A 21,343-nucleotide genomic window follows, 5' to 3' on the forward strand; every position below is an offset into this window, starting at 1 on the left:
TCTGCCCCCACTCCTTTGCTCCACACACCCACCCACATTGAACAGAGATAAACAAAACAGAAAAGGGGATAAATCTTTCCTTGTCTATTAAAGAGAGATCTTCCATTTTTAAGTAAAAACTTCACTTTGTTCTAGGTTTGGGTTTACTAATCCGTGGCCCCAGGCGGTTCGTGAAGGCAAAGAAGGGCCTAAAGTCCACACTGGTTTATCTGAAATCCGTGTTTAAGTCGCAGCATGTGGCAATGTGCTCCACTCTGATGACACTTTTCCTTTCTAATAATAGAGCAGATGAAGTAATATTGCAATTGATGTTCCCGGGCATTTGATTGGATAAATGCATAAACTTGGGGAGGTGCGGGGCGGGGGTGCAGTATGGACGGATCACATTTGTATTCTGGTCCTATCAATGTGCGGGGCCGCGAACAACGTCAGTCGGACCGATTCTCTGCGTCTGCTAGTCCCGCCACGGTTTCATTTGGGATCCTCAAACAGATGAGCCCATAGAGACCAGGGATCAAGGCAGCCAATTAGAGTCAATTGCTTGCTTTGGAGAAGGCCAGCCCTGCCAGGCCTGGCGACCAGGGAGGGAGGGGAAAGACCAACCGAGCGCCGCTGCGGAAAGACACTCAGAGCAAGAGCGACACCCCTCCACTTCCTCCCACCCTCACTGACAGCGCAGGCTTTGAAAGCTGCTCCCAGATCTGAATGGAAACTCAGAGCCGCGGGGCGGCGTGCTCCTTCTCGCCCAGCGGTGCAATCCATGCCGAGCGGAAGGTGGTGCGAGCCCGCGCCAGCGCCCAGCTCCCGGGACAGGGCCGGCAATGCTGCTGAGCAGAACTTGACCGAGCCCCTTCCTCGCTGCTAGTGGAAGCGATGCTGCACGGCACAGCCAGCGCTGCCCCCGCTCTCCTTCAAGCTGAAGGTTACCCACCCGCGCAGCCAGCCCCAAGCCTGTGAGTGGTGCGTCTCGGGTCCCCGCTCGGGCTGCTCCGCAGCGGCGCGCAGGGCAACGACCGGGCCGCCCGCGCCGGGGCGCACTGCACCAGCGGCTTCGGCTTCGTGGATGTGTATGCATGAGTTCTGCACCGAATGGGCGCAAAAAGCGCCCCAGCCGGTCTACCCGCTCTTCCATCTTCCAGATCAGCAAGCCCCCGCTGCAGAGCGGGGATTGGGAGCGCAGGGGCAGCAGCTCCGAGAGCGCCCACAAAATCCAGAGAACCCTGGACGACTGCAAGATGGTGGGTGAAAATTGCACTTCTCTCTCTTTTTTCCATTTCTTTTTTTCCTGGAGGGGGATGGGGGAAACGTGTATATTAACCGTTTGCTTGAGAGTCAACTACTCCCCCACCCTCAGCCCCTCTATGTCGATCACGTGCACAGGTACTATTTTTGAATCTGTAGTCCTCCTAATTCAGGGTGACACCCTGATCGCCATGGCCCCGCGGAGGGAAGTGCCAAGGCGAGGGTCTTGGAGGTCAGTGGCCGCAGGTCATGCTTCTCCAGTCTCAAGAGACTGGTGGAGGCAAAGGACAGTGAACTGACTTGCTCACAGCAAAGGGAGGGAGTGGAGGTGTTGCCTTTGTGGGGAGACAGTAGCAAACAAACCCAAACAGAGCACACAGCGCGCTGCGGTGAGGAAGAAGGTTCCAGCGAGAGGCTGTGGTGGGTCTTCCCCTCAGGCTTCAGTCTCCAAGCCGGATCTGTTCAGTGAGCCAGCAGGAGGTGAATAGTTTGCCTGTTACATTCTTCCCTTGGCTTTCTATATTCACAGAACTTCCAAACCAGACTCTACCACCTTGCAAAAGACAGAGTAAGGCCCATGTCCCCAGCATCTTTCTCTAGAGACTTGGGAGTGGCATGTTAGCTCTCTATATAAGCGGTCTGAAAAGGAAGAGGAAAAGTAGATCTGGAAGGAGAGCTTCCATAGTCAGGCTTGTGCTGAACAAGTGTGAGAGAAAAGGAAAAAGCAACACTTGTCTTAGACAAAGAGATCTTGCTCTCTTTGTGTCTAAAGCTTTAAACACTTTGTAGGCTTCTTATAAATTGGGGAGATTGATCAGGAGCCAGTGAAGACCACTGTTTATGCACTTCTAAGTAGGAAACTTTCCAATGATGAGTGTTTAGTGAAAGAGGTTTTCTTCTTTTGCAGCTTGTCCAAGAGTTCAACACGCAAGTGGCCCTCTACCGAGAGTTGGTCATTTCTATCGGAGATGTCTCGGTTAGCTGCCCCTCACTCCGTGCGGAAATGCACAAGACGAGAACCAAAGGATGTGAAATGGCCCGTCAGGCACACCAAAAACTTGCAGCCATCTCAGGGTAGGAGACTTGTGGCATTACTTGATAAATCATATAAACAATGCATACATGTTGGCAGATCTTTATGGCAAGGAAGGCCTCAGAATGACTTTCTACAAACTTAGGATTTTAGCTGATCATCTTGAGATCAGGGTTTTCTAGAGAGGGAAATGCAGAGTATATGCCAAAGCATAATCCAAAAACTCTGGGTGTTTTGCTTGTATATTGAAGATTTGAGCCACTTAGTGATTTTTTTTAAAAGTTAACTTTCAAAAGACTGGACATGCACTGGAATTTAGGGCTTACCGTTATTTGCTGAATGTTTAATGAAAGTTAAATCATTAGGCTTGAACATTATTTTGTCAGGTGATACTCAATAAAAAAAGTTCTGTTGAGTATACTTTTGCTAAAACTCAGATTTCTTATTTGTACTATCAGATAGACTCAAATGATACTAAAAGGAAGTACTTAAAATAACGTCTTGGTTATAAATGCTCTCTTCTGTTTAAGATAGAAAAAGTAACAAGAAATCTTTCTAAAGATTAGGCAAACTCACTAACCTAAGTAAATCTAAGCTGATGATGCCTCTCTGAAGTATTTTAATTTTTTACTCACACTTTATGGCACAGGATAGGACAGGGTTCTGATCTGTTGTTCACAGGGTCACTATGAATTCACTATGAATCGTTGTTGATGGCACCAAACAACAACTACATAGAGTCCTAAGACTATTTTAAGTGATAAAAGAGTGAATATAAACTTGTCTCTTGAGATTCTGTTTTTTTTCTTGATTCTCAATACTGGGAGAAAAGTTAGCCACCGTTTTATGCACAGTTCCTGTTTTCAAGATAAGTGATGAGGAAACACAGCAATCGTTATATAAGTGCATTACTGTAAGTGCTCAATTCAGTCTGTGTCTTTAGCCCTCATCTGTTTATCTGTGTGACTACGACTTTATCATAATAGAAGCTCAAATTAGTCAGGCACACATGATAACACTGCAGACTGATCACTGTAGGGAACATAACGAATTTGCCAATTTAAAATTGTGACTTTTTGCCATGTTTCATGCCACTATTATGCGTAGTGACTATTAGTAATGTATGAAGTCTTTTTGCCTCTCCTAATAGCTAGTTTACATTTGACAACAGTTCTTTTATAACATGGATAGACTGTACTAATCTTAAAGTGAAGGATAAACAAAATTAAACATGCTCCAATTTAATTGTATAGAAATATTGAGGAGCTTTATCTCCTCTGAGTGCGCCAGTTGCCTAGTATGGAGTGGTAAACTGCTAGCCTAAAAACTGTGCCTCTCTGGTAATTTGAATCCACCAGTTGCTGCTTAGGAGAAGTATGGGCAACCTCTCGTGCCATTTACAGCCTTGGAAATCCAGAAGAGGGGCAGCTATAAGTCACTTCTGAGTCAATGGCAATGAGTTTTCTACCTTTCAGCTTTTAACCATTGTACTGTACTTTTGTCTCTGGAGACTAAGGTGTATCTGATACAGGCCATGGTCTTTGCTATCACTTGTTATGGAGACTAAGGTGCGTCTGATACAGGCCATGGTCTTCGCAATCACTTGTTATGCATCAGAGAGTTGGACAATGACCAAGGAGGATAGAAGGAGAATTGATGCCTTTGAGCTGTGATGCTGGAGAACAGTATTGAGAGTACCACGGACTGCTAGGAAAACAAACAGATTCATCCTGGAAAGGGTTAAACTGGGCGGGTCCTTGGAGGCAAGGATTCTGAGGCTCCATCTAACATACTTTGGACATGTTCTAAGGAGGGACCGGTCCTTGGAGAAGGACATCATGCTTGGTAGGGTGGAGGGACAGTGCAGGAGGGGAGGGCCCTCTATGAGGTGGATTGATTCAGTGACTGGGGTAATCGGGATGGGCGTGTCAGAAACAGTACGATTGGCACAGGACAGAGCAGAGTTTAGGGCTGTTGTACATAGGGGCGCTATGAGTTGCAAGCGAGTCGACGGCACATAACAACAACAACAACACTGTACTTACGAAGAAGTGAAGGGGAACATAGCTGGCAGTGGAAGTAGAGAATTCAGGAACGAAATGAAGTTGTGATAAATCTCAGACGTAGAAAGGTGGAGAAATAGAATATGAAGGGAAATAGTCGTGTATTACAAAACTGGAAAAACAATGACCCAGAAAGAAGAGAAGATTTAGAAGAGAAAACTATATTCAGGATTAAGGGGTAGAATCTTTGTAAGCATTGTGTCCAAGAGTTAAATCCAACTCACAACAAACTTACAACAAACTCATTACTGACCTAGAGATCTCTGGAGCTGATCACTTAGAGGTTTTTTCCAGAAGCTATAATTCGCAGAGGAAGAGGTTGTCCATCTTTCTCTCACAGAGCAGCTAGTGGATTTGAACCCATACGTATGTTTGACATTTGGGTTAGTAGTACAACTCCCTGTAGAGTAGGTCACCAGAGTCCTGTATTGAACTATGTCTAGGAGTTCTTTAAATTGGATCTTAAGTGGGTGATGTTGTGAAGGTTGGTAGAGAAATAATAAAGAATATCAATTCAGACTACTTTCCAGTAAGTTTTACCAGTGCTTTAAGGGTAGAAGGCTGAGAAATCTTTCCTTCTCCTGCACGGTTAACTACCTCTGAGAACACACTGGAGGGTCAACTGTGGGTTGGTTCTGACTTGACAGCACACAATAACAATAACCACTAATAGTTCAGGTAGGAAAGGATCTGAAAATTGGTTAAAAGACAATTTTGAGGACTCCTTCTGGTTTGTGGCCTTTCGCTACTGAGCTGTGTTTTATCTGGTGATTGATGTTAATGAGGGTAGTTTGATACGAATGAGTGAGGAAAATGTAATGCTTTAAGACTGAAAAGTTACACCAACTCCAGAAAATGCTCAAATGCTCTGAGGTAGTGTTTGATTCATTTTACTCTTTAAAACAATAGTGAAATACAGTTTAACCTTCTTTATGAAAAGTGACAGTAATGTATTTGGAGGAAATCCCTTTTGTCTCTGCCATCTGGACTATATTAGTAAAAGGGTTTTGTTTCTTTCTGGTGCAATTTTGTTTCTGACGTTGCTTGTCATGTGGGCGCCTATTTTAAGTTGTATGTGATGGCTGCTAGGGAGGCTATGGGATCTAGGTTAAAGTTTGACCCAGGGATGAATAGTAGAGAAGCAAGTTCTTGGGGAATGAAAAGGAAAAGAACAAATTGCCTAGGTAACCACTTTTTGCCAGAACAATTGATATAATTCATAGACCAATCCTCCAAGCAAAAGATCATTCTCCTTAGACTACAAATGCTTTTTTAGAGGAGTTAACAACTGAAACTTAAAATCATACAGCTAGTTAATCTTGGAGGAAGTGCAACCAATCAGGATGCTCCTTAGAGCAACGACTGGTCACATTTGGCCTCACTCAGTTGGGGCATGTTGTCAGGAGGAACTGACTAGCCCTTGGAATAACACCTCGTGCTGGGAAAGGTGAAAGGTCAGAGAAAAAGGAAGGTGATAGATTGACTATACAGTGATTAAAAATGGCTCAAGCCATTGATAATCGTGAGGATGGTGTAGGATAGGACAAAATTCACATCTATTGTTTGTGGAATTTCTATTATTAAAATTCATAGTTTACTTGATAACACATAACAACAACAACAACAGCAAAGTGCTAGAGCTGTGATTCGAACCCAGATTTGTATCATTCTGAAGTCCACTGTCTTCCATTCAAAAAGGTGTTATGTGTCAGGGAATGAAGTCCAACTATGTGCTGGCACGTGTATGAACTTCAAGACCACTATGTGAAACATGTCAGTCACAAAAGATTCCTTATTATATGATCTCATTTATACAAAATATCCAGAAGAAAGACAATTTAGAGACTCAAAATAGGTTAGTTACCTTGGGATGTGGCCAGAAACAGGGAATACCTGAAAATGAGTTTAAGAGATTGTTTTAGGGAGATGTATTTTCAAATTTGATTGTGGTGATGGCTATAAAACCCACAAGTTGTCGTTAAGTTGATTCTGACTCATCGCAAACCTCTATCTCGCTTCTGACACCGTAAATCTCTCTGGAAGGAGACTGCCTGTCTTCTTCCTTTTGAGTGGCTGGTGGATTTGAGCTGCCGACCTTTTAGTTAGAGGCTACATATGTTGTACACTCATCACCAGAGTTCCCTAATGATGGCCATGTTGTTGTTGTGTACTATCGAATAGGAGCTGACCCTTCAGCATATTTTCAAAGACGGTAAATTTCATGGGAGGAGATTGTTCATTATTCCTCCATGTAGTAGTTTATGGGTTTGAACCACATGCATTTGAGATTGCAGTGCAGTTTCTTAACACAAAGCCACCAGAGCTCCTAATAAGGGCTGAACAACTCTATACATTAAGGGAAAATTAATGTATAGAATACTTAAAATGAGTGAATTTTATGGTATGTAAAGTGGAACTCGATAAAAAGAATGCATTAACACCATCATCATGATTAACACTTGGTCTTTTCATTAGCTTTATTCATTTCTACATGTGTCATTTTTATTTAACGAGCATGATTAAAGAGATAGAAAAAATTAAACTTGACTTTCCATATACCTGCTAAGATGCCAGCCTGATAGACTTGTCTTGTAAAGGTAGGGGAGAGAGTGGATTCAAAGGAATATATCAATTCACTCCTTTCTTATCAACCCAGGCTAACCATAGTCTGTCTATCTGAGGAGGCCAGAGAAGGGAGAGGAGAGGAGTGGTGGGGTGGGAAGATCCATTGCCTTTGAGTTTCTGACTCACAGCAGCTCCACAGGACAGAGTAGAACTGGTCATATGGTTTCCAAGTTTGTATACTCACCACAACAGTAGATTGCCACATCCTTTTCTCTCAGTTGTTGTGTGCCATCAAGTCAGAATCAAATCATAGCTGACCCTCCAGCAGGTTTTCAGAAACAGTAAACCTCACAGAGGAGATTTCTCATCCTTCTCCCACAGAACAACCAGTAGATTCCAATGTGCCTTTGGGATTGTATCACAGTGTCCTACCACTAGGTTATCAGAGCTTCCCAGAGTGGGGTGAATTCATCAGTCAGCTTTTTTGGTTGAGAGTTGTGTATTTTTGTTTGCATTTTTCTTTATTTTTTTTTTTTTGTACTTTAACAACTGTACTACCAGGGTTCCGAAAGACAGGAAGAGAAAGAGGAGGAGGACAAAATTAAATGAGGATTGGGCAGTACAAGTAGAGAATAAGAGGAAAAAGACACATTAGAATTAAACAAGCTACCGAATGCTGTATCTCTTTCATCTCTGACCAGTTAAAACCCTCAAGGACTAATGATCATAAGAAAACAAAGCTCACACTGTCACCGGCTGATATTAAGGAAGAAATCTGTCTTCATAGACACCATTGAAAAATGTCCTCACATTGTTCTTAGATCAGCAGAAGTTCAGACCTAGCCATTTCATTCAAAGGCATCAAAGATTTTCTGGACAGATCCAGCTAAGTGAATCTGAAGTCTCTGACTGGCCTGACTTACCATATTTTCACTACTCTGATCTTTTTCTAAGTCTAAAACTAGACAAGAGTTAAAGATCATTTGACAGAGTGATCTCCCAATTCTTTTAGCAGTATAAATTTTCCAAATTTATAAGGGACTTAAAGTGGCATCACTTTTTGCTGTTGTTGTTACTTGGTGCATGCCTGTAAAGAAGCTGGCTTTGAGAGGTCAGAACAATGGTCTTAGAATTCTTTCTCAAAGTAACATTCGAAACCTCTTCCCTTCAAAGACTCCTTCTGACTGGCTGGCACACAGATATTGATTTAACCTAATCTCTTTGCTTTGTAGGGGGCTCTGGAGGCCTACTGTATAGGGAGTTCTGCTGCCAACGCAAAAATGCGTGGTTTGAATCCACCAGCTGCTCTGAGGAAGAAAGGCTGGCAGTCTTCTCCCATGCAATTTTATATTTGAGGAGTATGAAGTTGAAGGGATTTAAGTGACTTTGGCTCTTGTAGACTAGTGGTTAAGAGCTGCACTGCCAACCCTAAGGGATGCGGTTCAAATCCACCAGCTATTCTGTGGGAGAAAGAGAGGCAGGCTCCTCCCATGTGATTCACTATCTTTGAAAACCCACTGGAAGGTCAGCTACTGATGAATTCTGACTCAGAGGTACATAACGACAACAAGAGACAATTTGGTGAAGTAAGAGTGAGAAGCCAGCAGACCTGGGCTGAACAGTGGCTCTTATAACCTTGGTGGAGTTACCTATTTTTCGCAATGTCAGTTCCTTCATTTATAAACCAGGGTTTGTCATTTCCATTCACAGGGTAGGTGATTGGATTAAGGGAGTGCAGCACCCAGCAGGTAGATGGCAGTTTGCCTGTTTGATGTGATCTTAATCTCTTTCCATGATCTAGTGGCTGTTCCACTGACTATACCACCTCCAGAGCTCAGCACCCACAGTAGGGAGGGTGAGATGAGCCACCATGCTACAGGAACCACCTGGGGATTTATATGGGTGGACTATTGGTTAAGATTTCCATTCCTGTGCTGACGCAGTGGGAACCAAAGCTGTCTGTGTAGGATTCATCTTCCTTCTCTGCCACCTTCTGTTAGTGGTCTCTGAAGAAAATGAAAACAGAATCACTCACTGAAGCTCTTAAAAGTGAAGTTTAAGTAAGATGATTTGCAAAGCAGCAGAGTGTAATGGAAAAGAACATTAACTCTGAGTCAGATTAGAACTGGAAAGATCCCGTCGTTATGACAGATTAGGGATACATGTATATTAATGTGCAAATTGCTTCAGAGTGGTGTGTGGCAGTGTGTATGGTGGTTAAGCATCCAGAATTTGAGGTCTGACTGCAGGTATTGAAACCTTAGCACTTCCCTCCCTGAATAATAGGATGTTGTTGTGTACTAGGAACTGACTGATAGCTGATGTCCCAACATGTTTTCAGAGGCTGTGTATAGCAGGAGAAGATGGCTCACATCTTTCTCCCACAAAACAGCTGGTGGATTCGAACCACAGGCCTTTGGGTTGGCAGTGCAACTCCTCACCACCAGGCCACGAGAGCTTTCTTAATCTGTAAAACAGCTAATTAATAGTGGGACCGTGTCATATGATGTGATGAGATTTTAATACATAACATTTGTCAGTCCCTTAGAAGATTTTCTACTATATGGTAAATATTATGTGGGTACTAGCTAACTTTGCCCAGTAGTAGTCCAGTGGTAAAAAACTGTGCTGCTAACATGAAGGAATGCAATTCTAATACACCAGCTGCTCTGTAGGGAAAAGGTAGACAATCTCTTCTCTTGCAATTTACTGCCTCAGAAAACCTGCTGGAGGGTCAGCTATGGGTCTGTTCCAACTCCACAGTAATCGACCAAAACAATTCAGGAGAGTTTATTCTGAGATTCTAAATTTAATTACATATGAAAGACGCTATTCTCTAATAAAGCCACATTCACATATTCCAAGTAGATTTTTTTTAAGAAAGAAGGAATTGCACTACACCCCAAAGATGTGCAATTTAAATCCGTGAGTTGCTCTGTGGGAGAAGAATGGATGAACCATCTCCTCCTGTGCAATTCATTGCCTGTCAGTTTTTACTTGATAATACACAAAAACTACAAATGCAGACTAATGTTCTCATAAGTATTAATGACATTAAAAATTCAGGTTGCCAAGATATATGTACTTTAGAATTACTGTTGTTGTTTTATGTGCTGTTGAATTGCCTTCGACTCATAGTGACCTTATATACAGAAGCTCTGAAGCCTTCCCTGTCCTGAGCCAGTCTCACTGACTACAACACACCTACCCGCCCCACCCATTGCCCTAATTACTGTATCAATCCATCTCATCTTGGGGCTTCCTCTCCTGCACTGTCCCTCCACCCTTCCAAGCATGATGTCCTTCTCCAAGGATCGGTCCCTCCCAACCACACGTCCAGAGTATGTGAGATGGGGCTTCAAAATCCTGGCCTTCCAAGGGGAAATTTGGTTTCACCCTTTCCAAGACAAACCTATTAGTTCTCTTGGCAGTCCATGGTATGTTCAAGACTCTTCTCCAGCACCATGACTCAAAGGCATCAATTCTTCTTTTGTCATCCTTAGTCATTATCCAGCTCTTTGCAGTTAGCAAGTCATTGCTAAATTCACGGCCTGGATCAGGTGCACCTTAGTCTGTAGACAGACATTGTTGCTTCTCAGTACTCTGGAAAGGTCCCTGACAGTACATTTACCTAATGCAATTCATCTTTTGATTTCCTCACTGTTGGTGCCAAGAGTGTTGATTATAATCCATCAAATAATATCTTTTATTTAAGATATTTTTTAAAAACACAGAGGTTGGAGCAAATACTTGTTTACTTTCATTAGGCTTCCTGCATTAGGTCCTGAGGAATCTTCTATGTTGAGATTTCTGAGAAGCCCGTTGTTAATGATTAAATTGTTTTTATTGTTCTGTCAATCCTAACTCACAGTGACCCGATGTAATAAAGAATGAAATCATGCACCCATTCTGTGCCATTCCCACAGTCTCTGATGAGTTTAAACCCACTGTTTCAGCCACTGTGATAATCTGTCTCTTTAAGATTTGGCTTAAATGTTTCCCCTCATAATCATAATAGGTGTTGTAATTTCTAAACCTCTGTGCCCGAGAAGAATTGATGCCCTTGAATTGTGGTGTTGGAGAAGAGTGCTGAACATACCATGGATGGCAAAGAGAACACACAAATATGTCTTGGAGAGAGTGCAGCCAGAGAGCTCTTTGGAGGCAAGAATGATGAGGCTTCACCTCACATATTTTGGGCATGTTGCTAGCAGGAGTTATTCCTTGGAGAGGAACTTGATGTTAGGAAAAGTGGAGGGTTGGTGCAGGAGAAGACCCTTGACAAGGTGTACTACTTGTGCGTCAGGAAGTGTGAGGATGGTGAAGAATAGAACAGGGTTCAGAGCTTTTGTTCATAGGGTAACTGTGAGTCATACTTGACTTGATGGCACCTAACAACAACAACAACAACAACGTGCCTGAGGTTATAATCCCATTTGGAAGTGGGTCATCTCTGTTATGTTAGTGAGACAATATTAGCGTAGGATATGTCTTGAGTTCATCTCTTTTGAGATCTCTAAAGTGATTTAACAAGGACAGATGCAGAGATTAAGGGATATCAAGCCACATAAACATTACATTGTTCTGGAGTAGAAGCTTAAAGAGACAAGAAACTTCCCCTCTAGCTCATACCCTAATTCAGACTTCTAGCCTCCTAAACTGTAAGAAAATAAATTCCTGTTTGTTAAAACCACTCACTTGTGATATTTCTGTTATAGTATCACTAAGTAACTAAGACAGCTGTCAAAGGACTTTTTGTGAATAACTTAAAATATTATGGAGATGTAAGGGTTCAAGCACAGTTAATCTTAGGAACATTTTCTTTGTGTATACCAGCCTAGATTATTCATAGAGCAGACAATATTTACCTTTTTATCTAGTTCTAGTACAGACTGTGTGCCACTGGACAAGGCTGTTAAATTCTCTGTACATCACAATGAGCAAATTGAATGACATGACTTCTGAATTTTATAACTTTATCTCTCCAATGCCTTATATTCATCCATATATAATCATATAGAATCTGTTTACAAAATTGAGGTATAAAAAATAAGCACCATAAAGGAAGTTTGATAATTTAAATAATTTGTTGGAATGTGAATATACTATCAATGTTCACAAGAAGTATCTGAATTTTCCAATAGTTTTCTGCAGCATTGTGATAAATATCGTAGAGATCCAAAACCACAGATTCTATCCAGAAATTATTTTTCCCATCCAACCATGCCTCTCTGTTGCCATTTTCCTTCCATCTTTCTTCTGATTTTTTAAATTTATCTTTATTTGACTTTTATGATCATTTTTTTCCTAGTTCTATTTCTAGGTGGTGCTTTGCCTTTTCCCTTGTTCTGTTTGTTGAGAAGCTGCAAGGTGGAGGAGTGAGGAAAATGAAAAATAGAGACTTGACACGCAGGCACGAATGCTCCCTTTTACCCCTTCGGCGGAGACAGCACTGTGGTGACGTGGTAGAGCAAGAGGGCAGCAGTTCTGTGGCAGAGGTTTTGGCTTCCAGGTGGGAGAATAGCTAATGCTCCTGTGTATCAGTGGAAGCTCACACCTTGCCAGGCTGCTGAACTGGTTTCAGCAGAGCTTTTAATCTGAGATGGCCTAAGGAGAAAGGCCTGGCAATCTGCTTCCACAAATCAGGCAATGAACACTCTGTGGATCACAGTAGTCCAGCGTGTAGCCGTTTTAGGGATGGTGCAGGACCTGGTAGTGCTCTGTCTGTTGTGTTGATGTCACCCAGAGGTGGAACTGACTCCATGGGAGCTAACAACAGCAAGGGTAGGGGAAAGAGTTTGATAACTGTGGAGGCAATTTTCTTGAGTTTCTTTGATCCGCACTTGGAAAGGGTCTGAGTTGGGCAGCAATAACTTGAGCTTTTGGTGAAACAAGTAATACCTGTGTTTCGTACATGCTGTGTTTTCCACTAATGTTCCTTATTCATCCTTTCCCATCATAGATTTTTTTACCTTCTTATTTGTATTGGTTTGCATACAATAATTTGTATCTATTGTGTTTCATTCATGTACATTGTTTTATACAATCATTCCTATGCATTGCCTTTTATATAGTTAACATTGATCGATGCTTATTATTACTTTGTCTTTTCAATCCCCACTGAATCTTCGTTCCACCACTCCCCTATCTGCTTACTAACCTCTACTATTCTAGTGACTTCCACCGTACCCCTTTTTCTCCCATCCTCCCTTTCTCCTTTCCCTTTTTCAACATTTATACATATCTTGCTTAGTTATCATTCTATTTTTACAATCATGATGTTATGCAGTATTTGTCCTTAGAGTGAGAGTTCATTCACTCAGCATAATGCTTTCTAGACTCTCCTACTTTAGTTTTTACAAAATCATTGTTCCTTAGTACTGCATAGTATCCCATCATGTGAATATACCATAGTCTCTCAATCTATTTATTTGTTGATGGATACTTAGGCTATATCCTTTTTCTTACTCTTATGAACAAGATTGCTGTGAACATAGGTGTCCATATCTCCATTTGTGTCTCAGTTCTAATTTCCTTGGAGTATATTTCTAGCAGTGGAGTAGCTGTACCAAATAACCATCCAGGGTGGTTGTTCATTTTACAGTCCCACCAGCAATGTTTGAGAGCTCCAATTTCTCCACATCCTCTCCAACATTTATTGCTTGCCTTCCTGTTAACTTTGCTACTGTTGCTGGGGTAAGAGGGTATTTATCTCGTTGTTTTGCTTTGCATCTCTCTGTTTACTAGTGATTCTGAACATTTTCTTCATGTGTTTGTTTGCCATTTAAATGTCTTCCTTTGTGAAGTCTTCTTATGTCTTTTGCCCATTTGGTGACTGGGTTATCAATCTTTTTCTTGTGGAGGCCCAGCAGTATTCTGTAAACTTTAATTATGAGACCCTTGTCTTAGATGTCATTGTCAAATATTTTTCCCAGTGTGTAAGCTTTCTTTTCATCCCACTGGAAAATTATTTTTATGCATACAGAGTCTTGTAGTGGCGTTTTGTAATTTTCCTTATAAAGGCTTTTATGTCCGTAGTTTGGTTTGTTCCCAATTATTCCATCTTGTGGTTGGCTATTATAAAAGATATTGCATTCTTAATTTCCTTTTCCGTGCTTTCTTTGTTGCTGTAGAGAAATGACATTGATTTTTTATATATATATATTGATCTTGCATCCTGCCACACTATTAAATTGGTCTAATAGGTATTTTGTTGAGTGTTTGGGGTTTTCTGTGTGCACCATGATATCATCTTCATACAGTGACAGTTTTATGGCTTCTTTGCCAATTAGGATGCCTCTCATTTTATCCTTTGTTTAACTACCCTATCAAGTACTTCAAATACAATATTGAATAGGAGTGGTGATGGTGGCTTTTCTTGCCTGGTCCCTGCTCACAAAGGGAATGTCTTCAGATTTTACCCATTACGAATGATGTTGGCTCTTGGTTTTCCATATATACTTTTCACATTGCTGAAGAAATTATCTTTTCTTCCTGTTTTATTGAGTGTTTTAGTCAAGAAGTGGTGTTGCATTTTGTCAAAGGCCTTTTCTACATCAGTTAATAGGATTATATGGTTCATGTTTTTCTTTTCTTAATGTGATGAATTATGTTGATTATTTTCTTATGTTGAACCATTCATGCATACTTGTTATAAATCCCACTTGGTCATGATGAATTACTTTTTATATACTATTGGATTCTGTTGGATTTTGTGAAGGATTTTTGCATTTTTCAAATTTGTAGTACTCTCTACTAGTCAGAGAGTGAAAAGTATGATATATCTATATAGAAAGAATATGCTATCCATCAGAGACAAGGATGAAAGAACAATTTTCTTGACTAGTCTGCAACAGAAGTCATACTTTGAGTATTTTTGCCAAGCCGGTTAATATATTCTGCAAAGAGTCATCCACATAACTCCTTATACTTTAAAAGAAAACTCTCAGTTTCCTGAATGTTATTATTTGAAAGATTGTAGCTTCTACTAGCAGTGGAATTTGAAACCATTGAGTAGAATGAATGTTTTCTGCATGTTGTTGTTGTTATATATTGTCAAATTGCCAGTGACTCATAATGACTCTATGCACAACAGCCCTAAACCCTGCTCTATCCCTTGCCAATCTTATTGTCTCCAACACACCTATCCCCATTACCCCAGTCACTGCATCAATCTACCTAATCAAGAGTCTTCCTCTCCTGCACTTTTCCCTCCACCCTCCCAAGCAAAGTGTCCCTCTCCAAGGACTGGCCCTGCCTTGCAACATGTCCAAAGTTTGTCAGATGAAGCTTCATAATCTTTGCCTCCAAGGAGCACTCTGGCTTCACCCTCTCCAGGACAAACGTGTTTGTTCTCCTAGCCGTGTATGGTATATTCAATACTCCTCTCCAGCACCACAGCTCAAAGGCTTCAATTCCCATTCTATCATCCCTTGTCATTACCCAGCTTTCTGATGGATAGCAAGTAATTGCAAAGACCATGGCCTGTCTCCAGACTGACATCATTGCTCTTCAGTACTTTGGAGAGGTCTCTGACAGCAGACTTTCCCGGTGCAATTCGTCTTTTAATTTCCTGGCTGCTAGTACCAAAAGTGTCATTTCTATGTCCATCTTGAAATATAATGTTGTGAGTGACAGGGTAATGTCCATATGCATACAAGGAAATTCAGTGAATACCTCCATCATTGAACTATATTCACCAACAACCAGAGCCGAAGAGGAGGAAATAAAAGATTTCTACCAACTTTTGCACTCAGATAATGACCAGTCATGCAATCAAGATGCATTAACAATAATGGGTAACTGGAATACAAACATTGGAAACAGAGAAGAAGGATCAGAAGTTGGGAAACATGGACTTGGTGACAGAAATGAAGCCGGAGATAGAATGATATAATTTTTCACAATGACTTGTTCATTGCAAATACATTTTATAAGAAACATGAATGCCAGCTATACACATGGATTTCACCTGGTGGTGTGCATAAGAATTAGATTACATCTGTGTAAAGAATCGCTGGAGAAGCTCAATATCAGCTGCGAAAACTAGGCTAGGTGCTGATTGTGGAACAGACCACCAACTACTCATATGTAAATTCAAGCTGAAGCTGAGGAAAATGAAATCAAGTCCACAGGAACCAAAATTTGACCTTGAGTCTACTCCACCAGAATTTCAAAACCATCTCAGGAATGGAACAGGTTTGAGGCCTTGGACATTAATGAGCAAAGACCGGATGTATTATAGGAAGATATAAAGAATTCCATCCATGAAGAATGCAAAAGGTCATTACAAAGACAGAGGAGGAAGAAAAGACCAAGGTAGATGTAAGAAGAAACTCTGAATATTATGCTAGATTGCTGTGAAGTCAAAGGAAAAGGTAGAAATCAAGATATTAAGGATTGAACAGAAGATTCCAAAGAGCAGCTTGGGAAGACAATGTAAAGTATTACAATGAAATGTGCAAGGAGGTGGAGTCAGAAAATCAAAAGGACTGAAGTCGTTCAGCATTTCTTAAGGTGAAGAAACTGAAGAACAAATTCAAACCTTGATTTGCAATACTTAAGGGTGATTTTGGCAGAGTAGTAAATAATCCAAGAAGCATTAAAAGAATATGGAAAGAGTATACAGAGTCATTGTACCAAAAGGAATTGGTAGACACGCAAGAATTTAATGAAACAATGTATGAGCAAGAGCCTGTGGTGATTAAGGAAGAAGTTCAAGCTGCTCTGAAAGAATTGGCAAAAAATAAGGCCCCAGGAACTGATGGCATTACCGATTGATAACATTTCAACAAACAGATGTGCTCACCAAGTTGTGCCAAGAAATATGGAGGGCAACCGCCTGGCTAACTGACTGGAAGAGATCTATATTTGCCCTCATTCCAAAGAAAGGTGATCTGACAGAGTGCAGAATTTATTGAATAGTACCATTGATATCACATGCAAGCAAGATTCTTCTGAAGATTACCCAAAAATGACTAGAACAGCACATCAACAGAGAACTGCCTTAAGTGCAGGCTGGGTTTAGAAGATGCTATGGTACTAGGGATATTATAGCTAATGTCAGGTGGATCTTGGCTGAAAGCAGAGAGTACCAGAGGAATATCTGTCTATTTCATTGACTATGCAAAGCCATTTGACTGTGATCACAAAAAACTGTGACTGACTCTAGGAAGAATGGAAGTTTCAGAACACTTGATTGTGCTTATGCAAAACCTATACTATGACTAGAAAGCAATCTTCAGAACAGAGAAGGAAATACTACATGTTTCAAAATTAGGAAGGATGTGCACCAAGGATTTATCCTATCTCCATATCTTTTCAATCTATATGTGGAACAATTATACGGGAGGTCGGGCTCTATGAAGACAAATGTAGGATCAGGACTGGAGGTAGTTGTTGTTGTTGTTAGGTGCCATCAAGTCATTTGCGATTCATAGCTACCCTATGTACAAGAGCCCTAAACGCCGTTCTATCATGTGCCAACCTCACTGTCTCAAACACTTTCATTGCCACCACTCCACTCACAGAATCGAGCCATCTCATCAAGGGTCTTCCTCTCCTGCGCCATCCCTCCACTCTCCCAAACATGATGTCCCTCTCCAAAGACCAGTCCCTCCTTGCAACATGCCCTAAGTTTGTCAGACGAAGCTTCAGAATCCTTGACTCCAGGGAACATTCTGGCTTCACCCTCTCCAGGACAAACCTGTTTGTTCTCCTAGCAGACCATGGTATATTTAACACTCTTCTCCAGCACCACAACTCAAAGGCATCAATTCTCTTTCTATCATCCCTATTCACTGTCCAACTCTCCTATGCATAGCATGTAATTGCAAAGACTATAGCCTGGATCAGGCACACCTTAGTCTCCAGCCTGACGTTGTTGCACTTCAGTACTCTTGAGAGGTCCCTCACAGCTGACTTTCCCAATGCAATTCAATTCATCTCCTGATTTCCTGGCTGCTGTTACCAAGAGTGTTGACTGTGGAGCCAAGTAAACTAAAACTGTTTTAACTATCTCAATCTCTTCACCATCCATACTGATGCTGCCAGTTGGCCCATTGGAAGATGGAGGATCCCTGGTTGTGTAGTCAGTTACATGATTGACTTCTAGCTAAAAGGTCATTGACTCCAAAACAACCATAAGATATCATGTCACCCCAGTAAGACTAGCAAAATTTAACAGAACAGCAAGAAACAAATGCTGTTGAGGTTGTGAAGAAACTGCAACTCTTATTCACTGTTGGTAGAAGTGTAAAATGATGCAGCCACTGTGGAAGGCGGTATGGCGCTCTCTCAAAAAGTTGCAAATAGAGATTCCATTTGACACAGCAATTCCACTACTGGGAATATACCCCAAAGGCAGATATATGCACACCCATGTTTATCCACTACTGGGAATATACCCCAAAGGCAGATATATGCACACCCATGTTTATCGTCGCTTTGTTCACTGCAAGGAGTTGGAAACAACTTAAGTGCCCATCACCAAACCAATGGATAGAGAAGCTGTAGTATATTCACACAATGGAATACTATGCTGCATTGAAAAACAAGGAACTCATGCAATATTATTCAAAATGGGTGACCTTGGAGGACATTATGCTGAGTGAAGTATCTCAGTCACAAAATGACAAATACTGCATGGTGCCACTGTTGTAAAACAGGACTGACCTCGGGGTTTGGAGGAGACTGAGAAGGATGGGTTCAGTAATGTATACTGCATTGAAACAGATGAGGGAGAAAACAGTTTAAGAAGGAAAATTATTAGGTATTTTTGGCATGACAGGCGTGTAGAGCAAAGGCTGTATAGTGGAGTGGACCTGGAGGAGGGATCGTAAAACAATGAAAGAATTTTTCTTTTACTTTTCCAAGAGGGTAGTGTTGGGAAGGGAGAAAAGTGCAATAATGAATGAACAGAAATCCAAAGTCTCCATAAATTTTCGTTGAAATTAATAGTAAATAAAAAAAAGAATGGAAAGAAGGGGGAGGGGAAGGAAATACCATGCCCTGACTCAGGAGCATCCTAGTCTTTAAATGGGCATGATACAGCTGTGGAAACCTGTTGAAGGGTCATAGTTAGTCGGAGTTGACTCAATGGCAGTGATTTGGTTTTGATTGGTTTATCTGAAGATAGGGAGATTCTGAACGATGCAGCTGCTAGCTGAAAGATTGGCAGTTTAAGTCCACCAAGTGGATCTTGGGAAGAAAGACCTACAGATCTCCTTCTGAAAAATCAGCCATTGAAAACTCTCTATGGAACACAGTTCTATTCTTGTTTCTAGGATTGGCATGAGTAAAAGTCAGCTTGGTGACAAATGATCATATCTAAAACTCTAACAAAAAGCCAGCTGACGGTGAGTGTAGTGTGGGGACGAAGAGAGGCACTTGGTTAATTTACCGCTGGGGCAGTGGGCTCTTTCCTCTCTCTGGTTTGAGTGAAATAACTGAGCAGATAGTGCTTCTTCTATGGTGCTAATATTGTTGCTAAAGGACCCAGAAGCATACTCTGGAGTGAGTGGCAAGATTCTGATTCATCCAGATGGTTGTGTAACATGCTGAATATAACCAGTGTTACTGAATTACATGTGTATAAAACGTTGAAATGGCAAATGTTTTGTTTTCATATACATATAGTTGTTGTTATGTGCTATCAAATTGACTATGGCTCGTAGTGACTCTATAAACAATAGCTCTGAACCCTGCTTTATTGTGAGCCAACTTCCCTATCTCTGACTCACTGGCCCCCTATTGCCACAACCTTGCTCTTCCTTTCCTGTGCTGACCCTTCATCTTTCCAAGTGTGATGTCCTTCTTCAAGGACCAGTCCTTCATGGAAATATGCTTAAAGTATGTGAGAGTGTCAAAATTCTTGCCTCCAAGGAGCAATCTGGTTTACAGATATAGATAGATATAGATATAGGTAGACAGAGATAAAGATAGAGATAAGAAAAATAGATAGAGATAGAGATAGATAAACATCCCCCCAACACTGTCATATAAATATATGACAAGTAAAAATAAAATTTCGGTACAATTTTTCCCTAAAAGACATGAGGACGGTAAGACAAAATAGCTGCTGTTTCTGCTTCTGGAAACAAAACCTCCTCAAAAGCTAGGAACATCTTGTGCCAGACAGCTAGGAAGATATCTAACACAAATGGAGTCATGTCAAAGGGACCAATCTCCAAAACTTTCTCTGACTAAAGATGGATAATTGGATTAAACTCAAAACTCATTGCCATCAGGTAGAAATGGACTCATAGCTGACCCTCCAGCAAGCTTTTGGGGGGTTTAAATTGCTCTTGAGAACATTGCCTATCTTTCTTATGCAGACTTGCTGGAGATTTGAACTGCTACTATCTGCTTAACAGTGCAATTCTCTACAGAAAGGCCACCAGAGCTCCCTGATAACTGAATTACCAAGAAGAATAAAAACTGGAGTATAAAAATGAATGAAGCCACACAGAAATTGGAAAGATAAAACACCTTTTTGGACACACACACACACACACACACACACACACACACACACGGTACTGAGAGTAGTGTTTGAACTATATATGATGTGGAACTAGACAAGTACACTTACATTGCCTATTGAAGTTTAGCCTTTTTATGTTTTGAACAGATCTAATGTCTTTCCCCTTGTGAGAGTCTTCTTAATAGATGCCCCAATTAAAGAGAAAATTAAATCTTAAATGACTTTAGGAAAATTCATTGTCACTTTATTATTTATACTGTGAGGTTCGTGAGAGCTTCATGAGAGAGTCGTGAAAAAAAGACTGTGCTTTGTTCATCTTTGCAGGCTGAGTGCCAGGCTCTGTGATGTGTGCGTATGTGATATGTGATACCTGTGATATGTGCATTTTGTTTGTTCATTAGGTTTGACATTTTCAAATATGTGTTTTGATATAGCAGCAAAGCTGGTAGAGTAAACCCAGAGAGAGAAGGCACTGAGCTCGATGTGTGGTCCATGGCACGGAGCGGTGGACACTGCTGTTGCATCACTGGAGCTTTGAACTGGTTCATTTTGTCTTGAACGTTTTTATTTAGGCACCAGATACACTGAATCAGATTCTAATTCTAACAAGCTCTCTAAGAGATTTATATTGATCCCAAATCATTAGCGGATCTTGTTAAAATAAGATTCTGATTCAGTATGTTCAAGCTTCCAAGTTCAAGCTTCCAAAAGACACACAAGGGTAAATAGCCTGGATATGTCATCCCAACTTTCTGAACCTAGAAATCTGCATTCTAAGATGACTAAATGTTTCTTTTAACATTTATGAGGTGAAAATATGTAAACAGCAAGAACTAATACATTTACATTTTACTCAATTAATCAAGAAATCATTCTTTTTATAATTATCCTCTAAAAGGCTCTTTTTTAGTTCTGTTTAATAGATGGTCAATCTTTATTTTCTTTTGAGTTTAGGAA

General features: G+C 41.0%; 1 protein-coding gene across 1 annotated transcript in view; it reads left to right on the plus strand.

The window, feature by feature from the left end:
* Positions 1-389: 389 nt before the first annotated feature.
* The window catches only part of RGS7BP (regulator of G-protein signaling 7 binding protein), a 243,880-nt gene continuing 222,926 nt past the window's right edge, over positions 390-21,343 (plus strand). Inside the window, exons 1-2 of the mRNA XM_006899362.1 lie at positions 390-1,238; positions 2,150-2,316. Coding sequence (XP_006899424.1) covers positions 1,074-1,238; positions 2,150-2,316 — 332 coding nt within the window. The 5' untranslated portion in view covers positions 390-1,073. The remainder of the gene's footprint in view (positions 1,239-2,149; positions 2,317-21,343) is intronic.

This window comes from Elephantulus edwardii, unplaced genomic scaffold, assembly GCF_000299155.1.
Source record: "Elephantulus edwardii isolate Elephantulus edwardi_28Jun2011 unplaced genomic scaffold, EleEdw1.0 scaffold00254, whole genome shotgun sequence".
Taxonomy (NCBI): Eukaryota; Metazoa; Chordata; class Mammalia; order Macroscelidea; family Macroscelididae; genus Elephantulus; species Elephantulus edwardii.